The 24030-nt window shown below is 45.2% G+C and overlaps 1 protein-coding gene across 4 annotated transcripts in view; it reads left to right on the top strand.

The window, feature by feature from the left end:
- Positions 1-23421, top strand: part of VPS39 (VPS39 subunit of HOPS complex) — a 46389-nt gene extending 22968 nt beyond the window's left edge. The window contains exons 9-25 of one of the 4 annotated variants that reach the window (XR_011258190.1): positions 4548-4668; positions 4785-4905; positions 9382-9511; positions 10774-10916; positions 13388-13531; positions 13989-14130; positions 14804-14890; positions 15220-15293; positions 15615-15713; positions 16316-16433; positions 16947-17075; positions 17684-17786; positions 17998-18043; positions 19393-19542; positions 19709-19960; positions 20096-20187; positions 21398-23421. Coding sequence is in view for 1 of the 4 variants with exons in the window: in XM_069596084.1 (XP_069452185.1) it covers positions 4548-4668; positions 4785-4905; positions 9382-9511; positions 10774-10916; positions 13388-13531; positions 13989-14130; positions 14804-14890; positions 15220-15293; positions 15615-15713; positions 16316-16433; positions 16947-17075; positions 17684-17786; positions 17998-18043; positions 19393-19542; positions 19709-19843; positions 20096-20187; positions 21398-21476 (1913 nt within the window). In the remaining 3 variants the exon portion in view is untranslated. Of the gene's footprint in view, positions 1-4547; positions 4669-4784; positions 4906-9381; positions 9512-10773; positions 10917-13387; positions 13532-13988; positions 14131-14803; positions 14891-15219; positions 15294-15614; positions 15714-16315; positions 16434-16946; positions 17076-17683; positions 17787-17997; positions 18044-19388; positions 19543-19708; positions 19961-20095; positions 20188-21397 lie in introns of all 4 variants that reach the window. The other 3 variants (XR_011258191.1, XR_011258192.1, XM_069596084.1) reach the window with 3 other exon arrangements.
- The last annotated feature ends 609 nt before the right edge of the window (positions 23422-24030 follow it).

Genomic DNA, 24030 nt, shown 5'->3' with positions numbered 1-24030 from the left:
TTGTGCGTGGACTTCTCATTTCCATGGCTTCTCTTGTGGCAGAGCAGGGTCTCTAGGTACAGAGGCTTCAGTAGTTGTGGTTCCCAGGCTCTAGAGCACAGGGTCAGCAGTTGTGACATATGGGTGTATTTGCTTCACAGCATGTCGGATCTTCCTGGACCAGGGATTAAACTCACGTCTCCTGCATTGGCAAGCAAATTCTTTACCGCTGAGCCCCCAGGGAACCCTGCCTTCTTTTTTAATGGTTTTATTTTGTCCCCTGCCAAATAGACTAAGCTTGTACATTATTGGAAATTATTTAGTCCTATGGTATGTATAACAGCATTAAAAGGTTTTTGATGTGGTGGTTATTGCTGCTTTTGTTTTTGTAGCTTAGAGGCTACAGATTGTATTCAAAGTATGTCTGCCCCACACATTAGGTGTTTCTGCCCCTACGTCTGCCTCAGGCTCCCAGCTCTATGCAATGATATTGCCTAGAAGCCCATGACCGCCCTCGCAGCAATTCATTTTTAGTTGAGAGAGTGGATATTAAATATTTTAGTTACTGCTGTGGAGGGGCATACCAGCCTGCTGTCTTTAAGGGCCCTAGCTCGGGAGGCAAGAATTACATCTTGGGAAAAGAGACAAAATGAGACCCTGCTTCAGGTATTAAATTGGATGAGTTGAGATTTGGTAGTTGAGAAAGGGGAAGTTCACTGTTCAATTGGTCAGTAAGAAGTTTTGTTAAAATTGGACTAGACCGGGCAGGGAGTTTAAGATCTAGCTTGAAGGAAATTTTCTTTCATTTTAAGCAGAAAAAAATGAGCAGAAATGCAGAAGACATGCTAGTTTGTGAGCAGGCATCCAGAAACTGACCTGATTGAACAGGTGGTGTAGATTATGGAGGGATGAGGAGGGGGCAAGTTGTTAGGGGTCCACGCGCAGGTCCAAGAGGCCAGTAGATTTCTAAATGGTAGAATTCATAAAAGTGTCTGGTTTTTCTGGTGCTGACTAGAGATGAACAGACCAGAAGGAAGATAAAGCAAAAGGTCAGTATTGTATGGGACACACTGAAAGGACTGATGCTGAAGCTTCAACACTTTGGCCACCTGATGCAAAGAGCCAACTCATTTGAAAAGACCCTGATGCTAGTAAAGATCAAGGGCAAGAAGAGAAGGGGAAGACAGAGGATGAGATGGTTGGATAGCATCACTGATATGAGTTAGAGCAAACTCTGGGATAGGTGACGGACAGGGAAGCTTGGTATGCTATAGTTCATGGAGTCACAAAGAGTCAGACACGACTTAGTGACCGAACAACAAAAAGGTTATGTATATTCACAAGTTTAGGGGCTTAACATGAGCAGGGAGGGGATATTCTTCCTAGGTAGGGTGAGAGAATACCCTTCAACAGGAAGAAGACTTAGCTTCCTGAATAGAGTACATGTTTTTTTGTTTCTTTTTAATTTTTGTATTGATTTGTGCCATACACAAGGCAAATCAGCCATAATTATACATATGTTCTCTCCCTCTCTTCCCCTCATCCCTTCCCTCCAGGTCATCACAGAGTGCCACACTGGGTTCCCTGTGCTACACAGCAGCTTCTCACCAGCTATCATCCATCTTACACCTGATAGTGTATACATGTTAATGTATATATTTCTCCATTCATCCTGAATGGGGTCCATTTTAAACTTGGATTATATTTCTGCTCTCCTCTTCACTACTGTACCCAGGCTCCAGTCATTCTTTTTTATTGTACTGTCTTATTAATTAATTTTTATTTTTATTGTCATTTAGTTGCAGTACAGTGTCGTGTTAGTTTCTGCTGCACAGTAAAGTGAATCAGCCGTGATGGTGGTATAGTCGCCGACTCTTGACCCCCTGGACTGTAGCCTGCCAGGCTCCTCTGTTCATGAGATTCTCCAGGCAAGAAGCGAGAGTACTGGAGTGGGTTCCCATTTCCTTCTCCAGGGGATCTTCCCAACCCTGGAATCGAACCCAGGTCTCCTGCATTGTAGGCAGATTCTTTCCCAACTCAAATCACAGATGTATACATACATCCTCTGCTTTTTGGATTTCCTTCCCAATTGTTCCAATCATTTGGAAAAGACTCCCCATTCCTGTGCTTTCGTCTGGTTGTTGCCTTTTCCTTTCTTTGCCCAGCAGCATCCTGCTCGTATGACAAGTCCCCTGTTCAGTGGCACTTCCTCTCAGAGGTCTTCTCTGACCCGCAGACGGAATTAGTCACTTCCCCCGGGAACCCTTCGGGTTTCTCTGTCATGCGAGCTGCATGTCCCACTGGATGCAATGAGTTGTCTGTCTCCTCCGTTCGTGTGGGAGTTCTGTGAGCTCTGCACTCATGTCTTGGTTCCCTCTGAGCAGTGCCTGAAACATCCTAGCCTCTTAGTAGATGCTTGCTGTTAGAAGAATCACTGTTGTTGTCTACCCTTCATTACATGCCTTCTGGATGCCAACCAGTCTGCCATGTTTGATGACTCAGATTCAGACCATCTCTGAATGAATGATAAAATGTGACAGCCAAAAAGGTTTCCATGGTAGATTGCTTCTTTTGTTAAATTAGACCCTATTAAAGTAGGCCAGATTTTGAGAGGGAGGGAAAGATGGCGGAGGAATAGGACGGGAAGATCACTTTCTCCTTCACAAATTCCTCAAAAGAACATTTCAACGCTGAGCAAACTTCACAAAACAAATTCTGTAGGCTGGCAGAGGACATCAGGCAACCAGAAAAGCAGACCTTTGTCTTCTAAAGTAGGCCAGATTTTAAAAGGACAGAAGTTTTACATAGTTATATAAATTAACATGAAAAAAATTATAATAGCTTTTTAAAAATTTTTATTTATTTTTTATTTGAAGGATAATTGCTGAAAATTATAGTAGCTTTTTAAAATGAGGCCATCATTAAAAAAGGAAAATATGTTATTTAATTTTGTTTTTTTGGTGAGATGAAAGATATCAACATAATAACAACAGTAGCATTTTAACCACTCCAGTACTCTTGCCTGGAAACTCCCATGGACGGAGGAGCCTGGTGGGCTGCAGTCCATGGGGTCGCAAAGCGTCAGACATGACTGAGCGACTTCACTTTCACTTTTCACTTTCATGCATTGGAGAAGAAAATGGCAACCCACTCCAGTGTTCTTGCCTGGAGAATCCCAGGGACGGGGGAGCCTGGTGGGCTGCCATCTATGGGGTCGCACAGAGTCGAACATGACTGAAGCAACTTAGCAGCAGCAGCATTTCAACTGATGAAGGAATTACTAAGGCCCCAGTTTCCTCATTTCTAAGTTCCTTTCTGGTTTTGAACTTTTATTGTACCATTCATTTAGCGTATGAATAGCTTGTGTAATATGAAAAGCCTTTTATCTGAAAGTAAATGACAAGCAAATAAATTTATAGCAAGTTAATCACACCAAGAAACTATTCTTATAGATACATTCTTTGAAGTTAAATTTTTATATAATAATTATGCCATCTAGAGGTTCATTTTTTTTTACTAATTTAAAATTATTTTTAATTGTGGCTAAAAAAAGCACATAGCATAAAATCTATCACCATAACCATTTTTAAGTGCACAGTTCAGTAGAATTATGTATATTTACATTGTCGTGCTGAGCTTCCCTGATGGCTCAGACGGTAAACGTCTGCTTGCGATGCGGAAGACCTGGGTTCAATCCCTGGGGTGGGAAGATCCCCTGGAGAAGGAAATGGCAACCCACTCTGTACTCTTGCCTGGAAAATCCCATGGACAGAGAAGCCTGGTAGGCTACAGTCCATGGGGTTGCAAAGAGCTGGACACCACTGAGCGACTTCACTTTACTTTACATTGTCATTCAGATTTCAAAACCTTTTCCTCTTGTGAAAGTAAAACTCTATACCTATTAAACAACAACCCATTTCCCCTCCCCCTGCCCTGGCACCATACTACTTTCTGTTCCTGTGAATTTGACACACTCATTACCTCCTGTAAGAAAATGGTTACACTGAGAATGCCATCCAGCTGCCTTCTCTGTGAACCATTGAGCATCATGTGGAATTTTGCATCTTTTCAATGTGATGATCTCAAGCAGAGATAGCATAGACCAGAAACGTGGATTTCTCTCTTTAGAATAATTTTCAGGAAAAAATAAAAAGGAGTTGCCCTCCTCTTGCCTTTCCTAAGAGGAAGAAAGAAATTATGTCACCTTGTTCTCCGACTGACTCGTTAGGGGAGCTGCCGCTGGCCTTGGTTTGGCCTGGCTTCGTGACTGATGAGAAAGGAGCCGCTGACTTTCACCCAGTCCTCTCAGGGAAACAGTAGGAATGGAGGCCGGTCACTCTGAGCAAAGCTAAGATGCATCCTTTTTGTGCAGGAGATTTCTCTTAGTGTCACTGAGACAAGCAATTTTTTTTTTTTTTTTTGGTATATCACAGTATAGGATCCTGGCTTGGTATTTGACTAGTGGACCATTTGGAGATCCAAGTGCAGCTTAGAAATGAGAAGCTGAAACGTCTATAAACCTAAAGCCTTAGAGAGAACCTCAACTCAACATGTTCTCTCTCGCGCAGAGCACCAGCCTCCCTACATCATTGCAGTGTTGCCTCGATATGTGGAAATCCGAACATTTGAGCCGAGGCTTCTGGTCCAGAGCATTGAACTGCAAAGACCCCGTTTCATTACCTCGGGCGGGTAAGGAGTTCCTTTCTTTACTCTAGCTGCCATCTTGTTCCAACCAAAATTTTAAAGTCATCTGGGTCATCATAAAGCTGGCCCTCTCTTGCTAATCCTCTTACCCCTGTCTCCAGATCAAACATTATCTATGTGGCCAGTAATCACTTTGTCTGGAGACTCATTCCAGTCCCCATGGCGACCCAAATCCAACAGCTTCTCCAGGACAAGCAGTTTGAATTGGCTTTGCAGCTCGCAGTAAGTCTTTGTTTCTGAGATTTGGGTGTGAGTTTGCCTTCCTCGTCACTTCTTCAAGGCAGGTGATTTTGGTTTAGATGTTCATGTTTTGCTTGGACTGGCGGAATAAGCACAGAGCTGAAAGTCAAAGGGCTTGGATTCAGGATCAGACCCTGCCATAAAAGTATCTATGTAACTCTAAGTAATCTCACTGTCTCTATCAAATGCAGAATGAATGCCAATTATACTAATAGTATTTCATAGAATTAATAGGACAGTAAAATAATTGAATAGATATGGTATGGCCTTGAAAAATTAAAGACGAACAGCAAAAATAACAATCGTAACTGTCAAGGTTACAGTTTGGTTGAATGCAACAGCTCCAGAGCCTCTCAGAGTCTCTTTCACAAGTAGGCTCCTGGGCTTGGATAAGCCGGCCTTCTTTAGGTACTTTGAACCCACCTCAGGTTGCTGCCTTCGGCAGGACCCTGGTCTTCAGACTGTCACTCTGCTTGAATGTTCACATGGGACGCTGCTCACGCTCTTGGCTGAGTAGTGACCGTGCCCTTGTTTCAGTGATGCTCTTATTGCCAACGTGCTTCTTGAAGATTGACTTTCAAGTCTTGCCTTATTCTTTTAAACATCCCTAGTGGTGGTTATTGTCATCTCAAAAGAGTAGATTTGAATTTATTTGAGACAACTGAAAGTCATCCCGAGCCTCACTTAGTCATTAAAACCAGACAGTGCTAATTTACTAAGAGAAGCAATTGTTATGAAGGTAATAGTAGGAAAACTCAGTTTTTAGAGTATCTTATAAATTATTTCTGAAAGGGAAACAGTGATCATAAATTTTGGAATACAAATGATTATAATCGTATGTGGTGGATACTTTTGAAGAGGAACTTTTATTTTGGGTGTATAAGTTCTAGACTGAAAACAAAAATCCAGTCTTAATTAGTTAGACACATTTACTACCCCGTAGATTGTTTCTTTCTTGCACCATTTAATTTTAGCATCTTAGTGTTTTTTTCCTCACTCATTTATTGCCCTAAATTATTTTATTTTCATTTTTAAAATAATGAATACCCGTAAACCCACCACCTAACTCCCTCCGAAAATAACTTCTATAACCAGTACATCCCTCCCCATCCCATCCCTCTGCCTAGGCTCCAGACACAGCCATTATCCTAATTTTTGTGTTTTGTTGATGTTCTATTGCTAAGTCATGTCCGACTCTTTGAGACCTCATGAATTGTAGCACGCCAGACTTCCCTGTCCTTCACCATCTCCCTGAGTTGGCTCAAATTCATGTCCATTGAGTCAGTGATGCCATCCAACCATCTCATCCTGTCTGCCCCTTCTCCTCCTGCCCTCAGTCTTTCCCAGCATCAGGGTCTTTTCCAGTGAGTTGGCTCTTCACATCAGGTGGCCGGCGTATTGGAGCTTCAGCTTCAACACCAGTCCTTCCAATGAATATTCAGTGTTGATTTCCTTTAGGATTGACTGATCTCCTTGCTGTCCAAGGAACCCTCAAGAATCTTCTCCAGCACCACAGTTCGAAAGCATCAGTTCTTGGGTGCTCAGCCTTCTTTATGGTCCAACTCTCACATCCATACATGGTTAATGGAGGAAGGGAATGGCAGACTGCTTCAGTATTCTTGCCTTGCAAACCCCATGAACAGTATGAAAAGGCAAAAAGGTTTGACACTGAAAGATGAACCCCCCAGGTCAGTAGATGTCCAATATACTACTGAGGAAGAGCAGAGAAATTGCTCCAGAAAGAATGAAGAGACTGAGCCAAAGCGGAAATGATGCCCAGTTGTGGTTATATCTCACGGTGAAAGTAAAGTCCAGTCCTATAAAGAACAGTATTGCATAGGAACCTGGAATGTTAGGTCCGTGAATCAAAGTAAATTGGATGTGGTCAAACAGGAGATGGCAAGAGTTAGGAATCAGTGAACTGTAAAATGTACAGGAATGTTAGTCACTCAGTTGTGTCCGACAATGGGAATGGGTGAATTTAATTCAGATGACCATTATATCTACTACTGTGGGCAAGAATCCCTTAGAAGGAATGGAGTAGCCCTCATAGTCAACAAAAGAATCCAAAATACGGTACTAGATTGCAGTCCCCAAAATGACAGAATGATCTTGGTTCGTTTCCAAAGCAAACCATTCAACATCACAGTAATCCAAGTCTATGCCCCAACCACTAATGCCAAAGAAGATGAAATTGAACGGTTCTGTGAAGACCTATAAGACCTGCTAGAACTAACATCAAAAAAGATGTCCTTTTTATCATAGGGGACTGGAATGCAAAGGTAGGAAGTCAAGAGATACCTGGAGTAACAGACCAGTTTGGCCTTGGAGTATAAAGTGAAGCAGGGCAAAGGCTAACAGAATTTTGCCAAGAGAATGCAAAATGGTCATATGAAACATCCTCTTTCAACAACACAAGCGACAACTCTACACATGGACATCACCAGATGGTCCATAACCAAAATCAGATTGATTATATGCTTTGCAGCCAAAGATGGAGAAGCGCCATACAGTCAGCAAAAACAAGACCTGGGGCTGACTGTGGCTCAGATCATCAGCTCCTTATTGCAAAATTCAGGCTCAAATTGAAGAAAGTAGGGAAAACTACTAGGCCATTTAGGTATGACCTAAATCAAGTTCCTTATGATTATACAGTGGAGGTGATGAATAGATTTAAGGGACTAGATCTGGTAGACAGAGTGCCTGAAGAACTATGGATAGGGGTTCGTAACATTGTACAGGAGGTGGTGACCAAAACCGTTCCCAAGAAAAAGAAATGCAAGAAGGCAAAGTGGTTGTCTCAGGAAGCCTTACGAGTAGCTGAGAAAAGAAGAGAAGCAAAAGGCAAAGAGAAAGGGAAAGACATACCCAACAGAATGCAGAGTTCCAGAGAATAGCAAGGAGAGAGAAGAAAGTCTTCTTAAGTGAACCTTTGTGTTTATCATGCCCTTACATTTTTTAATAGTATTTTACATATATTTGTGTGTTTGAGTATGTGTCTAGTTTTTGAGCTTTATGAAAAGGGTATTATGCAGCACATGGCTTTTTTAGCATCCGTTTTTCTTAACAGGAATGTCTTCTCGGTGTTCTTTCTGCTGCTGGTTGTCTGTTTCATCTTTGGATGAAACAGAGAAGAGGAAAGTGGGTTTCCTTCTTTCCCTTCTCTTCTCTAGGCCTGTACTTACTCGGTGTTCTGGCTCTATGACAAAAGAAGGTTGCTTGATATCATCTTGGCTCTTGAGGAACCTGTCTTTCATTTTAATTAATCAGAGGATATACATGAAACTTTCAGAGGGCAGTTACATACTGAACTTTGCATTTAGGCCAGAAAAAGAATCCTAAGGTTGGACTCTTTAAAGATAGGTCAGACCAGGAGCTTGAAACGGGGAGAGTTACAGAGCCTGGGGAAGTTAGAAGTGAAAACAAGTGTGGAAACGAGTATTTCCAGGACACTTGGAGCCCATTCTGACTGGCATGGAGGGTGTGGCTTGAATGTGTGGGAATAACCTAGGTAAGGAGCCTGTGCCAGGCTTTGAGAGCCTTTAAAGCACCAACAGGAGAGCTTAGCCCAAGCACAGCCACGTGCTGCTGATGGCTTGGATTAGGGTGACAGCAACAGAAGAGGAAAAGAAAGGAAGGGAAAACGTGAGAGGCATTTTGAAGGAAGAAGGTGAAGGTGGTAAAGATTGGCTAAGAAGGATAGAAGAGGCCAAGAAGGATATAGGAGGGGGAAGGCTAAAGGAAGAAACAGCTATTTGGCTTATACTGTGAACAGGACCTTTCCCGGTCATGCCAGCTATGTTAAACATCTTCCATCCCTTGAGCACACCATGCTCTCTGTCATTTTAGGGTCTTGCACACGTGCTGTCCTCTTGGCCTCAGATGCCCTCCCCTCCCCCATCTGGCACCTGGCAACCTCACCTGGCCAGCTCCAGCTCATCCTTTGTGTCTCAGCTTACATTCCTCCTGGGAACCTTCCTAGACCCACTGTTCACACTGGGCTGACCGAACACCCCACCCATGTGGTTCTATCATCACTCACTCTGCTTTGTTTTGATTTTTTTTCTTTAAACCCTAAACTTTATTCAGATTTCACTAAGTTTTCCCATTAATTGTCCCTTTTTCTGTTCCAGGTTCAAATCCAGAAATCGCAGGTATTTAGGTATCACACATTCTTAGTGTCCTCTGATCTGTGGAAATTTCTTAGTCTTCCCTTGTTTTTCATGATCCTGACGGTTTTCAGGAGTACTGGTCAGGTATTTTATAGAAGTCCTATTGTGTTTTAATTGCATGGTTACTTATGATTAGACTCTAAGGGCAGTCTTTGAGGTCAGAGGCACGTGACTGCTTTGTACCCTCTGGCATATACAATTTCCAGCATATCATCTGCTACCTGGTAGATACTAAACAAATATTGGTTGAGTGAGTGAACGCCTACCTATTCTACTCTTTTTTCAGGAAATGAAAGATGATTCCGACAGTGAAAAGCAGCAACAGATCCATCACATCAAGAACTTGTATGCCTTCAACCTCTTCTGCCAGAAGCGTTTCGATGAGTCCATGCAGGTCTTTGCTAAACTTGGCACAGGTAACAAGCGGGTATGGCCTCGGGATGAGGAACTACACTGAGGGAGGGGAAGCTGGAAAAAATGGGGAGAAATGATCTCAGACTTCCGAGAATGGAAGATCAATCATCTAGATTGATCCTTGTACTTAACAGGATCCTGTGGGTAGCCATGTGACTGTATATTTACAGCCCTGATCTTATGACTCTGGTTTCATTCACACACACAGACTTCCAGTTTTCCAGGATGCTTTGCCCTTGCCACTAGAGGAAGGTAACAGAAAGTCATTGAAGACAGCAGACATGTGTTTTGTCACCTAGTAATCAGATTACTGGCTGCGGTTCTAGACTAGTCACTGGCCTGAGCTCAGAAGGATGCAGCCGTAGGTTGTTGCGTTTTGCTTTTGGCTACGCGGGGTCTTTGTTGTGGTGTGCAGGCTCCTTCTAGTTGCAGCACACAGGCTTCTCGAGGGTTGCTTGGATGTCCTTATGCAGAGTAACTGGCTTTGCCTGGAGTTGGTGATCCAAGAGACCTAGCCTTAGTGCCTTTTAGGGTGATCACTTCTCCCCATGTTCTGTTGATTTACAAGGGCTTTCCAAGTTAGGGCAAGGGAGCACACAGCCCACCTCATGGTGGAGGAATATCAACATTACGTAAAAGAAGCATGTCAGGTTGGGTATATGTTGGTGTGTGCCATACTGCTTATCATCCTTAAATCTGTTTCTCAAGATCAAAGGAATCTGATTGGCAGGATTAGATTTTCCCCCTTACTTGAATTATTTTCTTGTCAGATATTCATGTCCGTTGCCCATTAATCAAATGAAATCCTATGTTTTTTTAAACCAATCTGTGTGAATTAATTTTATATAATCAACCTATTATCTTCTGCCATATATGCGACCAATGTATTCCATAGCCTATTGCCTGGTGTTTTTGTTTTACTAATATTCCTTTAAACATACACACACACACACTTTTTATTTTTTAAGTCTAGTGATCTTTTTAACTTCACTGTCTTACCAGGTTTTCCTTTTTCTTCTTTACTTTCAGTGAGTTAATGAGTTTTCATTTTTGATTCTATATATGTCTTAGAATAGAGTCATGCAATCATTATAATGTTTTAGTGTTCAAAATATATGTGTATAGCTTGAGTTTTTATGAACTTGAGTCATTTTTTTAAAATAAAGTCAATCTGGAACTTACTTTGCTGTAGTGATAGTCTCATTTTAGTTTATCTTTAAATTGCTGTGCTTCTGTCTGGGAATCATGTTCGCCTTCCGTGTAGATCCTACCCATGTGATGGGCCTGTACCCAGACCTGCTGCCCACAGACTACAGAAAGCAGCTGCAGTACCCTAACCCACTGCCCGTGCTGTCGGGGGCTGAGCTGGAGAAGGCTCACTTGGCTCTGATTGACTACCTGACACAGGTGGGTGCGATCCCCCAGCATATGGAGGAGTTCACCTGGAAGTCTCAGTACCTGCTTCTCTATGGCAGGGAAAGGGGAGGCTTCTGCAATGCCACTGATGTTCCAGAAGTGAACACTGTGGAAGTCTGAGGGGGGCACATTTTTTCTGTTTCACCTCCTTGCTTAACTGTAGAATGCACATTTTGCTGAGTCACTTCAGTCTTTGCAGCCCCAAGGACTGTAGCCCACCAGGCTCCTCTGTCCATGGAATACTCCAGGCAAGAATACTGGACTGGGTTGCCATTTCTTCCTCCACAGATCTTTTCAACCCAGGGATTGAACCCGTGTCTCTTAGGTCTCCTGTATTGACTGTTGGGTTATAACAATAGAATAGAGCTCTTTTTTGCCAAATCCTGGTACCAGGAAGCAGACTCAGTTCCTGGTAGATTCACACTAAGCTCTTATAGGAACTAAAAAGAGAAAAGTTTAATTGATAGAAAAGAATAAGCGTTTTAAAGAAACTCTTGGGGAACAGTTATACTTTTGGGAAAAAAATACCTACTCTATGCAGAAAACTTCGAAAACACAGAAAAGTATAAAATAAAAATAAAAAATCGTTTATTGCTCTACCACCCAGAAAAAAGTAGCTAACATTTTAAGTGTTGTCCTTCCAGAGTTTTATATGTACTTGTGAATAATTTTTATTTATTTATCAGATTTTTAAATTGCAAATGGATATCAAGATATATACTGTTTTATAGCTTACTTTTAAAGCATTTAGCAATATATTAGGAAAGTCCTTCCCTGTCATTAAGTATTCTTCTATAACATGTTTTTTAGAGGGAGTATTTAGACTTAAATTATTTTCAGTTTACTATTACAGGCAGATAAGTGAAATTTTCAGATCAGCGCTAAAACTAATATCTCCATTGAAGTCTCTGAACCCTAAATATCCATGCTTAAGGCTATTATTTTTTTCCTGTGCACCCATTCAGAGTCAGTTGTTCAGTTGCTAAGTCATGTCCTACTCTTTGCAACCGTGTGGACTGCAGCATGCCAGGCTTCTCTGTCCTTCAGTATCTCCTGAAGTTTGCTCAAATTCATGTCCATTGAGTTGGTGATGCTGTCTAACCATGTCATCCTTTCTGACTCAGAGAACTTATTAAAATTTTTTCCCATAAGTGTTCTGCAGACTTGTAAGAGGTGTCCTGGAGAGGCATAAGTATTGCTAGGAAAATTGTAAGCCAGCTACCCACCACCTGCTTCTGGGTCAGTGGGTGTCCCACAGGTCCACTCAGGCATCTGTCGTCTTGGCACTTGCTTGACATTGGGCTCCATGGTTGGCTGGCAGCCTGCAAAGAGCACGCCAGCTCGCCTCTGTCTACATTCTGCACAGTCCATGAGGCAAGTGGAAAAGGTTCCTGGGGCAGAAAGTGTCCCAAGCATGTGGCATCACAGAAGACCCTCTATTTCCAATATCTTAGCTTTAGGACCCCAAGCACAGTCTTCCCCGACCTTCTCCACTGAGTTTGGAATGTGTGGAGGTAACTGACCCCAGCCTTGCGCCAGAGAGATGGTAGAACAAATAAGACCATGGGCATTCCAGATACAAAATAGTACAAATTGAATGATTCCATTTATATGCAGTTCTAGAAAGCATGCATTCTCAGTCACTAAGTCAGTCTGACTCTTTGTCACCCCATGGACTATAGCTCACTAGGTTCCTCTGCTCATGGAATTTTCCAGGCAAGAATACTGGAGTGGGCCCTCCTCCAGGGGATCTTCCCAACCCAGGGATCAAACCTGTGTCTCCTGCATTGACAGGTGGATTCTTTACCACTGAGCCACCTGGAAAGCCCATTTGAAGTTCTAAAATAGGGAAAGAGTAATCATTAGTGATAAAAATCAGATCAGTTATATAGGGAGTGGGTGAGATTCTTTGGGAGGAGCACAAGGGAACTTTAAAGGGTAGTAGAAACGTTTTGTTCCTTGATTGGGGTGGCAGCTACATGCATGTATATATCTGTCAAAGTGCATCTGATAGTATACTTTTCAGGGGTACATTTTATTGTATGTAACTCAATAAAGTTTATTTTAATCAATAAAGTTGATTAAAAAAAAAACATGCCCTTTGGAATCTGACCCTAATTTGAAGTCAGCCTCTGTTACTAATGAGGTAGCTAACATCTGTGCCTTGGGTTCTTCACTTATAAAATGGGGCTAATAATACCTGTATTTGTTTTAGACTTAAAATAGGATAAATCTATAAACTGCATGACACAGTACCTGGTGTGTAGTAAATACTCAGTAGATCATTGTTACTATATCTGGTGATTTGGTAGACATCTTACTTTTGATCCCTGATAAATGCCAATGTGGGATCAGGGTGGATAGGTGTGAGCTGATTTGAAGGTATTTGGAATTGCCTGGTAGCTCAGATGATAAAGGAAGTTTTAAGCCTGGCCTTGACCCTGCATTTTTGCCCTTGGCAGAAACGCAGCCAGTTGGTAAAGAAGCTGAATGACTCTGATCACCAGTCTAGCACCTCCCCTCTCATGGAAGGGACTCCTACCATCAAATCCAAGAAAAAGCTGCTGCAGATCATTGACACCACCCTGCTCAAGTGCTACCTTCATGTGAGTTTTCCCAGCACTCGGCTTCCTGCCATCCTTTTCCCTAGCCCGGGGTCCCTGCCGCTAGTAAGAGTGAAGTATTTATTCCTAGGAACCACCTACTCTTGACCTGACATCTGTGAGCTTCTTAGAATTGAGGGGTTAAGATGAGATGTTGACCCAGAATCTTAGAGTGGGCTGGTCTTCTCTGCCAAGACTGGGGTTGGTGCTACAAGGTGAATAGGGACAGTTCCCCAAAGAAAATTTCCCTTCTTTACCCACTCCCCCCTTCCCACCCCCACCCTCTTGTGTGAGAGAGCATAAATGCTGTGAAAGCTCCTCCCTGCAGTCCTGCAAAGGGTTGTTTGCTCTCTCTTGCTTGTGTAACATGCCTGGTGTTTCAGCCTGAAGCAGGCCTGGGCTGAGGGAGGATGGGCCCCCCCAGGAAGTAGTTGCTGCTGAAGTCCTGCCTCTCCTGCAGACGAACGTGGCCCTGGTGGCCCCCTTGCTGCGTCTGGAGAACAATCACTGCCACATCGAAGAGAGCGAGCACGTGCTGAAGAAGGCTCACAAGTACAGCGAGCTGATCATCCTGTACGAGAAGAAGGGGCTCCACGAGAAAGGTGACCGGGGCAGGGCTCACCTGTGATTAGAGGGTCTCTTGTGTTTTGTCTGGGGGAAGCCTCCTGAGGTGTTTGTTGTTACCGAATCACATCCAGCTGCTCACTGCTTGAAAATCAGTACACGAGAGAGAGGCAAATATTACAAAGGAAAGTTGCTTCTAATGAGAATGCTGGCAATCTGGGGAGATGGTGGACCCAGAGTGCCCCAAAAACCACATGTGAAGATTTTCAAAGCTCAGCCATGAAAGCTTTTAAAAGGAAAAAAGGATGTAATCGGTTACTCATTAGGATAGGGAGTCAGAGTCCCCCCATCCCCCACTGTGTGCGGGCTTGTCGACTTCTTGTGATTTTTCTTTAGCTACCATCTTGTTCACAGGATTACTAAAGGGGAAGCTAGGGAGGAGATCTGGTCATCTGTTTTTACTTAGTCTTCATTTCTACTTCTTTGAAAGAAACAAGTTAGGCAAAGTACTTTGTGATCACAAGATTTAAAAGGTGGGTGAGGGCTGGAGATGAGTAAGCGTATAGGTGCCTGGTTTAACATTAGTGACAAGACAAAGGGGCCTGCTGCAAAGACCTTTCCTGCTGAAAGCTGCGTGCACTGTGATGACTCTCCAGGGAGATATGCCTTCTAGAAGGGGCTCATGACCTTATTCTTGGGCTTCATGGCCAGCTCTGCAGGTGCTGGTGGACCAGTCCAAGAAAGCAAATTCCCCTCTGAAAGGCCATGAGCGGACAGTGCAGTACCTGCAACATCTGGGTGAGTCCAGCTCGTGGAAGGGGCAAGGGGGAGGGGATTGTGTTCAAGGGAACCTGACCTCTCTCCCTTCCTGATTCTGGCTGGTCAGTCCCCTCCCTTCCTTGTGTTCACCCAGCCAGGTTCCTCCGGGGGTGAAAGTCCCCCCAGTGGTGGAACCACAACAGCCCCTTGGTGTGTAGCCAGTCTGGTAGGTCCAAGCATCTCTGAGTGACTGGACAGAGCTAACTTCTCTGGATGATAAATCCTGGGCAACCTGGGCACCTGCCTTCTGGTCCTGTGGGCAGAGTGGGTGGACTTCACCTGCTGACAAGTCTTCCTTTTCCCTCTAGGCACAGAAAATCTGCATTTAATTTTTTCCTACTCAGTGTGGGTCCTGAGAGACTTTCCAGAGGATGGTCTGAAGGTAGATCACGGCATCCCTTGGGTTTATTGGGTACCACGGTTGGTTCTGGTTTTATTTTAGACAGTTGTGGGTAGAGGGCTAGGAAGGGTTTGTGCAGTTCTCTGGTGTTTCCAAGACTGGGACACATGGGACAGCAGTGGAATGCAGTAGAAAGAGCCTGGTGCAGACGCCAGGAGACCTAGTCTGCCCCACACCGACTGGCCACAGATGCCCTTCCCGCCTCAGTGTCTGTCCATGTGACCCTACGCTTGTGTGCATGTGTGTTTGGAAGGATTGCCATCAGGTGGTTCTGCTGCTGGAACTCAGGTTTTATTCCAACAGATATTTACTGAGGACCTCCCAGAGGTGGAGTCTCTGCCACGAGACCGAGTGCTGGGCTTCTTAGTGGAGAATTTTAAGGGTCTGGCTATTCCTTATCTGGTAAGATATTTTTTGATCTGAACTAAAAAGTTTCAGTCAAACCCAGGATCTGTGACTACAAGAAACAGTGATTAGCCAGTTCAGATTAGGGTTTGTGTCCCTTGGGGATTGGAAGGACTGTAAAGAAGAGGGTTCTTTTAGTCTCCTCTGAAAGAGGTCTCCCAGTAGACCAAGCTGGAGATGGCACTTTTTGATGCTACCTTCTAAACCTAGGTGACGTATAGAGAGATAAAAGAGAAGGAGAGAAAATGTTGGAGAAAACCATATCAGAGCCACATTTGTACAGCCAGACTTGACTGTGACCACAGGATGACCAAATCAGTCCTAAGTACCAAAATGTAAATATTTAACCTTAATTACACAGACTGATTTGGATGATTATGAGACAGAATTAATAAAGGAGCTTAGTTAGATTGGAAATTGAGATGCTAATTCCTGATATTGCTGGGTTGTGGGAGAACTATCCCATGGTAATCTTAATTAGGGGACAATCTGGATAGGACCTTTAGGGCCTTAAAAATGTGAGGGAGCCTGGGCGAATGGGCTGGGCCGCTCCATACCACAGCACAGAGGGTACCAGGCAGACCTGTATCTCACCCCAGGAACACATCATCCACGTTTGGGAGGAGACTGGCTCTCAGTTCCACAACTGCCTGATCCAGTTGTACTGCGAGAAGGTGCAAGGTCTGATGAAGGAGTATCTCCTGTCCTTCCCTGCAGGTACCAGTTCTCAGCACGCAGGGTGGCCCAGGCCTTAGAGGTGAGCTGGGACCTGAGGGGGCCATGGGTGGGGTAGAGAAGCAGACTTTCTCTGCAGGCCCAGGTGGGCAGGAAGAGCCTCGGAGGCACCAAGGCAGCTAAGTGACCCCACAGGTGAGACTTGGGGGCTGGTGTCTGGATCTGGGCATCTCTGAGCCTCCCTGGGCATCACCTATGGAGGAGGGGGAGTAGATCTGTTTGCAGAGTGACAGCTGTGCTGATAAGGAACAGATTTGTCTATCAGAGTGCTTCTCTAAGCAGCTTGGTGGTTTTTTTTTTCCTAATCTCAAGCTGATGTTTTGGGGCCATACAGAGACCATAAACTAAGAGAAGGCCAACTGGAAAGCATCACAAAGGCCCTTTCTAATCATGGTGGTGACATCATTGAACCCCAGCCCCTTCATTTTTTCTTGATGACACCACACATTGCTGCCCAACAGCATCCTTTCATGTTGAGCATGGTTTCTTTTAAAGGTAAAGCTCCAGTCCCTGCTGGTGAGGAGGAAGGAGAGCTGGGAGAATACCGAGGGAAGCTCCTTATGTTCCTGGAAATTTCCAGCTACTATGACCCAGGCCGGCTCATCTGTGATTTTCCTTTTGATGGTGGGTGTCTTTAGCCACTTTAACAGAAGATAATGCAAAAATGGATCCTTCCCTTATACCAGTTCCCCAGCCCTCCCAAAAGTTGGGGCTGGGAAAAACCATGCGTTTCAGGCCTGTGCTCCTATTCTGTCCTCTCTGAAGACTCACTTTTGAACCATGATTACGAGAAGTCTCTTTTGGGTGTGAACCGCATGCTAATTAGCCAGGTTGAAACCTGTTTGTTGCTTCAGTACATGTTCTTGGCCAAGTTCCTTGTTTAGCAGTTTCTGTAATCTGGAATAATTTGTCTGAAAAAGACATATGTCTGGCTGATGTATAAGTTCCATGAGAGCAGAGGTGTCTGCTTCCCTTAGCTGAAGGGCCTGGCACATTGTAGGTGCTTATTATGCATTTAGCTGATCATCAAGTATTGTTCTCCCATTTATAAATGATCACAGGAAAAGATGAGATAAAGTACCACTTAAAATAGTCCCCTTCCTCCTCCCTTTAAAAAATTTTAGTAATTTTCTCCTTGAAAAAAATCCCTGTTCATTCCTCTAATAGCTTAGCCCCTGGCCTTGGGCTTGCCTGGTCATGGTGATGGTTTCTTACACTCTTTCCCCCCACAGGCCTCTTGGAAGAACGTGCTCTTCTGCTGGGACGCATGGGGAAACATGAACAAGCTCTCTTCATCTACGTCCACATCCTGAAAGACACGAGGATGGCCGAAGAGTACGTTGACCCTGCCGTGCCACCTCCCAAGGGTGTAAAAGAGGCGCTGCAGAGAGATGAGAGGCTGAGAAAGCCGTCCCCGCACCTGCAGCTGAAGCGAGGTCACCTCGTGTGCTGGCCCCTGATTGTACTGTCATTAGGCTGCTCACTCAGGCAGCATCCATGCCCTCTCTGTACATGTGACCTTGGCTGATCACTCTCTCCCTTCCAGGTACTGCCACAAGCATTATGACCAAAACAAAGATGGCAACAAAGATGTAAGTAGTCAGCCCCAGGGCGCGCATAGGCATTGCACTGCCCCTCTTAGCATAGCAGGCGCCCTCTGGTTTGGGCCGCCGGCGACACTGGCAGGAATTGCTGACATAAGACAAGGCATGGGTTAGGGCACTGATTGATTTTGGGCACACGTGCTGAGGGAGCGGCAAGGTGCCTGCAGTCTTGGTTTGCTTGGGGTGGTTCTGGCTTAGTCTGTTGTCATCCGTGTGATTATTTGTAGTGCCCCTGCCACTTTACTCTTAAAACAGTCTCAACTTGTGCAATAAATTTCCTGGTCAGCCTGTTGAGAAGGAACATCTGATGGTTCTTACAACGTGCCCATGTGTGCTTTGCATAAATTCCATATGGATCTGTCAATGTGTAGAGATATTTTTAATGGCCATTGGTGGCAGTGGTGGGGGGCGGGGTGGAGTTTGCTACTTGAATCTAGGAGGTGGAGGCCAGAGTTGCTGCTTATCGATGCACAGCACAGCCCAGAATGTTGAGTGAGAGGCTGAGAAACACTGGTGTGGGTCCAATAGGAGATACAGCGTCTCATCTTGGGCTCATCGGCTTATATGTGGCATGGTCTCAGCCTTCAACACCAAAGGAAATGGGGGGGGTCTCTTGGAATCATTTTGTTAATAGTATGAAGAAGAAGAAGTGAAGTTGCTCAGTCGTGTCCAACTCTTTGCGACCCCATGGAGCCTGTCAGGCTCCTCTGTCCATGGGATTTTCCAGGCAAGAGTGCTGGAGTGGATTGCCATTTCCTTCTCCAGGGGATCTTCCTGACCCAGGAATCGAACCCAGGTCTCCCAGCTGGCAGGCAGACGCTTTACCATCTGAGCCACCACGGAAGCCCTGGGCTTCTATTACTTCTTACTATTAATAGTATAATGCTAAACAATACAAGGCATTTGATTTTTTTTTCTCTCAGAAAGAACATGATCTTTAATTTTTTAATATTTTATTTCTATTTACTTGACTGCACCGGGTCTTAGTTGCTGCACTTGGGATCTTTGGTCTTCGCTGCAGCATGCAGGATCTTTTGTTGTTGCTTATGAACTCTTAGCTGAAGCATGTGTGATCTAGTTCCCTGACCAGGGATCAAACTTGGGCCCTTTGCATTGGGAGTGTGGCGTCTTAGCCACTGGACCACCCAGGAAGTCCCACACAGTCTTTTTTGATATCTTCAGTCAACGGACTTTACAAAATTTATTAAAAGGTGAAAAATGCTGCATTTTAAAGTTCCTGCAGACCAACCCTCTTGCCTTTAGGTGTGGTCACGCTGAGGGTTCGGGGAGGGTTGCTGCCGGCCTGACGCGGGCATGGCTTGTTGTGTATGAGACAGGTGTATCTGTCCCTGCTCCGGATGTACCTGTCGCCCCCCAGCATGCACTGCCTGGGGCCAATCAAGCTGGAACTGCTGGAGCCACAAGCCAACCTCCAGGCCGCCCTGCAGGTCCTAGAGCTGCACCACAGCAAGCTGGACACCACCAAGGTCAGCAGGTCTCCTCGCGGAGATGGAGGGTGCATGTGGGGATCATGAAACCACAGGAGGGGCTGGCAGGAAGGACGGGGGTTTGAGGGCTCCGCGACGTCAGGCGTTTCCTCAGTCTCGCTCTTGTCCCACCTCTCCCTGTTCCCGTCTGTCTTCCCGTCCCCAGGCCATCAACCTGCTGCCCGCGAACACTCAGATTAACGACATACGCATCTTTCTGGAAAAGGTCTTAGAAGAGAATGCACAGAAGAAACGGTTCAACCAAGTGCTCAAGAACCTTCTCCATGCAGAGTTCCTGAGGGTATGAGCCTTCCAGATGCCAGTGAAGGCTTGTACTTTTCAGTGTGAGGCCGTTACTACGTCCCCTGAGACAGAGGCAGAGCTTGGTGCTTTTTAACTCTGTGGCTCAAACTGATCGGTAACCAGCTGGGCATGTAGCTATGGGTGTTTCCGTTAGGGAGCCCCTGTGGGCTGGGAGGTGAGACAGTGCCGGCCCTTCCTCCTGTCCTGCCTGCCAGACAGTGGGACCTCCCCCCAATCTCTCTGCTCCCAGGTCCAGGAAGAGCGCATTCTACACCAGCAGGTGAAGTGCATCATCACAGAGGAGAAGGTGTGCATGGTGTGTAAGAAGAAGATTGGAAACAGGTGAGCCTCACCCATAGCTTGCTCAGGGTAGATTTCAGCCCCTTAACCCAAGAGGAAAGAGCAGCTGAGAGCTATCTGGGCTGCTTTTAGTGCTTGAGCCTCCAGAGGGCAGGCCATGTTTTTCTGGTGTGTCTGTGGGGTGGGGTTCTTTGAGAATTAAAGGCCTGAAATGTGTAGCATGGGGCTCTTGATTTCTTGGTCATAAAGCCCTTTCCCTCTGGCTGCTTAACATTGACATGTACCACGGGGTGTTTGAGAGCTGTATGTGGGCAGGAGGTCCTTATCGTCTAAGGATACACCTCTGAAAGAAGAAAAAGGGCTTTCAGCCTGCTGCCTCATGACCTGAGTAAAATCCTGAAGCAGCATCATTCTGTTTTAAGGCATATACTCTAGTTAGTGCCCCTTCCTCCAAGGAAGAGTGATTTGTCCTTTTACTTCTATGGCTGGAAGAATGCTTCCCTTCAGAAAGACCCACTGCCCTTTGTTAGAGTTAGCCCAAAATTTGTACTGATGGGCAGTTAGCGCTCAGTAAACTGCTGCTGAGCCAGGCTGGTGCATTGCCTTGTTTGGCTATGTATTGCACACTGATGACAGTAGGAAATATCCCCTGCTACTAGAGTATCATACCAAGTGGAGTAAGTCAAAGAAAGACAAGTACCACTTAAATGTGGAATCTAAAATCTGGCACAAATGAACTTATCCACAAGACAGAAATAGACCTACAGACATAGAGATCAGGCTTGTGGTTACCAGAGGGCCGTGGGGGAGGGAGTGAGATGGACTGGGAGTTTAGGGTTGGTAAATGCAAACTATTAAATTTAGAATGGATAAACAAGGTCATAGTGTATGGCACAGTGAGCTATATCCAGTTTCCTGGCATAAACCATAATGGAAAAGAATATAAAAGAAGAAGGTGTATATGTGCATAGCTCAGTCACTTTGCTATACAGCAGAGATGGGTACATTATAAATCAACTATATTTCAGTAATTTTTTTAAATTTAATAAATTAAAAAAAAAATTCCCCATGCAATTGAATGGCATGGACCTCATCTTCTGTTTGGATATGTGACCGAGATGGTGGCCACACTGCTCTTTATGGTTAGAGTAGGTAGCTTCTGGGGTGGCTCCTGGTAAGGTGCGTTTTCCGGTAAGAACTTGTATTCTCTTAGAGGCAGTCCTCACTCCCAGGTCATTTTCCTTCCCTGCAGCGCATTTGCAAGATACCCCAATGGGGTGGTCGTGCATTACTTCTGCTCCAAAGAGGTCAACCCGGCTGCTGACACCTGAGCCCAGCAGGCCAAGGACTGAGCAGCGGACAGCTCGGCTACCCCAGAGGGGAGAGACCCGGCCTTGGGACTCGGGACTGCTGCCACCACCAGTGTCTCCCCATTTGGACACTGGCTACCTTGAGCCCTGGAACATTTCTGAATTATTCAGACTTGTGTTCTGACGTTGCCAGATTTTTGATAGAAAAAGAAATTAGTTACACCTTTTATACCAATATGTTGCAGGCAGTTTCAGACAATTGGATACCTGCTTGGACGGGAAGAGATAGGAAGGGCACCATCCTGCCTTTGCATCCAGTCACCCAAATATGGAAACTGTGTCAAGTGTCTGTAACCCTCCTGGGGGTTGTTTATTCACTTTTGTATTAGGATGCACATAGGACTTCACAGGAGCCTTCAGCTTGGCTGCCTGGAGTCCCCTGAGCAGGGAAGCCCCAGAGTCCCTCTGACTGCAGAGGCCGGACGGGTCCGCCCTCTAGGTAATGCTGGTCACTTCGTAGTTGCTGACCCTGGATCCCCTCACCAGTGTCCCCAATCAGCTCTTGATTTTTCAGTCTCCTCCTTCTATTTATTTTCTTCCTTTATCTCTCCCTCACTGCTCCACCCAGGCTTTCTCTCCCATTTTCCTGATACCAGGAATTTTGAACAAGGTAAAATGAGAAGCAAGAGGAATTCCTGATTTCTAGGAATACATTGGTTACTGACTGTCACGTGTGTTGTAAATAGAACCTCCCTGGACTATACATTCCATGCCCAGAAGCTTAGAAGAGCATCTCTCTCAGGGCCAAGTGTGACAGTACTCAGGGTGGGCTACCCTGGATATGTGACCTCTTGGCAGATGTCTGCAGAGGCTCCTGCTCCAGGTTCATCCTCCAGCCCCCACAGTGCAGGTTGGTTTAGGCTTGCTGAGCAGAGTGCTGCATACTTTGGGCGCCTTTCTCTTTCCAGCCCATGTCATCCACCCACTTTGGCCTGGCCATTGTTCTCCAGCTTTGTTTTGCAAGGGTTGGAGGATTGCACTGGGACATGGACAGTAGGGGGATCCTTGCTGCACACAGGAAACGATCTGATCAGAAACTGACAATGACGATGTTGGGTGTACTTGTGCAGGGCTCGGGGAGAGCCAAGAATGCTCCTGGAGTGCAGGAGCTCCTGAAAACTCACCGCCAAACTTGGGGGAGCCCTTGTTCAGGGGAGACCCCGCCTCCCATAAGGCCCCAGAGCCCACAGGCAGAGTCCCCAGCACTGGGAGCACACCCTGTATCCTGTCCTTGCTGGGGGCCTATAGACTCACCGTGACCCCAGAGTCCAACAGCTTTGAGGGTAGATGACAGCGCCCCATGCTGACACTGCTCTGGTGGCCTGTCCTTGACATGCCGAGATCCTTTTTAAACCGCAGCATCGTGCTGTTTGGGGCCTGTGTTGTAGCCTGACTTGCTGGTGGTGTAGAGGCTCCTCCCAGGCCCACCCTCCATGGAGGGTCTGAAGGGACAAGAGTAAGAGCCATCAACATTGTTCATGGAGATGGGGGACCCTGCTCAGGTTTGGGAGGCCGAACTGCACAAGATCCACGTCCCACTGGCCATGTTCCTGCTAAGAAGCAGGGCTGCCTTGGGCCCCATTTGCACCAGTTCTGAGCACCAGGCTGAGTTTCCTCTGGAGCAGCAACTGAAACTGGCCCCAGCCCACACACCCTGCCTTCCTGGCCTCCATGTGTGTGCCTCCTGTTCCCACCACCTGTGTGGCACACATGTTTGAAGCAATAGAATAAAAAGTGTGTGTTTCCTTCCCTGCTGGAATATATAAACGACCCAGTTTTCCCGAACTCCATTCTCCTGCCCTAGACACTCTGCCCTCCACAGAGGTGTGGCGAAGGCTGGAGATGAACACACTATGGTGAGGACTGGCAAAGCTCTCATAATAAACATTATGAAGTAAGAAACCAAGCCTGTCTGGGTCTCTTTTCTTTTTTCCCCCTTACCTGTGGGATTTTATGAAAATAACAATGAAATGCCAATTTAAAAATCAGGATCTTGCAAGGGTGCCCACTTTCACCGCTACTATTCAACATAGTTCTGGAAGTTTTGGCCACAGCAATCAGAGCAGAAAAAGAAAGAAAAGGAATCCAAATTGGAAAAGAAGTAAAACTCACTGTTTACAGATGACATGATCCTCTACATAGAAAACCCTAAAGACTCCACCAGAAAATTACTAGAGCTAATCAATAAATATAGTAAAGTTGTAGGATATAAAATCAACACACAGAAATCCCTTGCATTCCTATACACTAATAATGAGAAAGTAGAAAAATTAAGGAAACAGTTCCATTCACCATTGCAACGAAAAGAATAAAATACTTAGGAATATATCTACCTGAAGAAACTAAAGACCTATATATAGAAAACTATAAAACGCTGATGAAAGAAATCAAAGAGGACACTAATAGATGGAGAAATATACCATGTTCATGGATTGGAAGAATCAATATAGTGAAAATGAGTATACTGCTGGTGACGGAATGAAACACCAACACTGCAGAGTGGTTTGAATCTTTT

Source organism: Ovis canadensis, chromosome 7 (genome assembly GCF_042477335.2).
Source record: "Ovis canadensis isolate MfBH-ARS-UI-01 breed Bighorn chromosome 7, ARS-UI_OviCan_v2, whole genome shotgun sequence".
In the NCBI taxonomy this organism is placed as follows: domain Eukaryota; kingdom Metazoa; phylum Chordata; class Mammalia; order Artiodactyla; family Bovidae; genus Ovis; species Ovis canadensis.
This window is presented reverse-complemented; position numbering and strand designations above follow the sequence as displayed.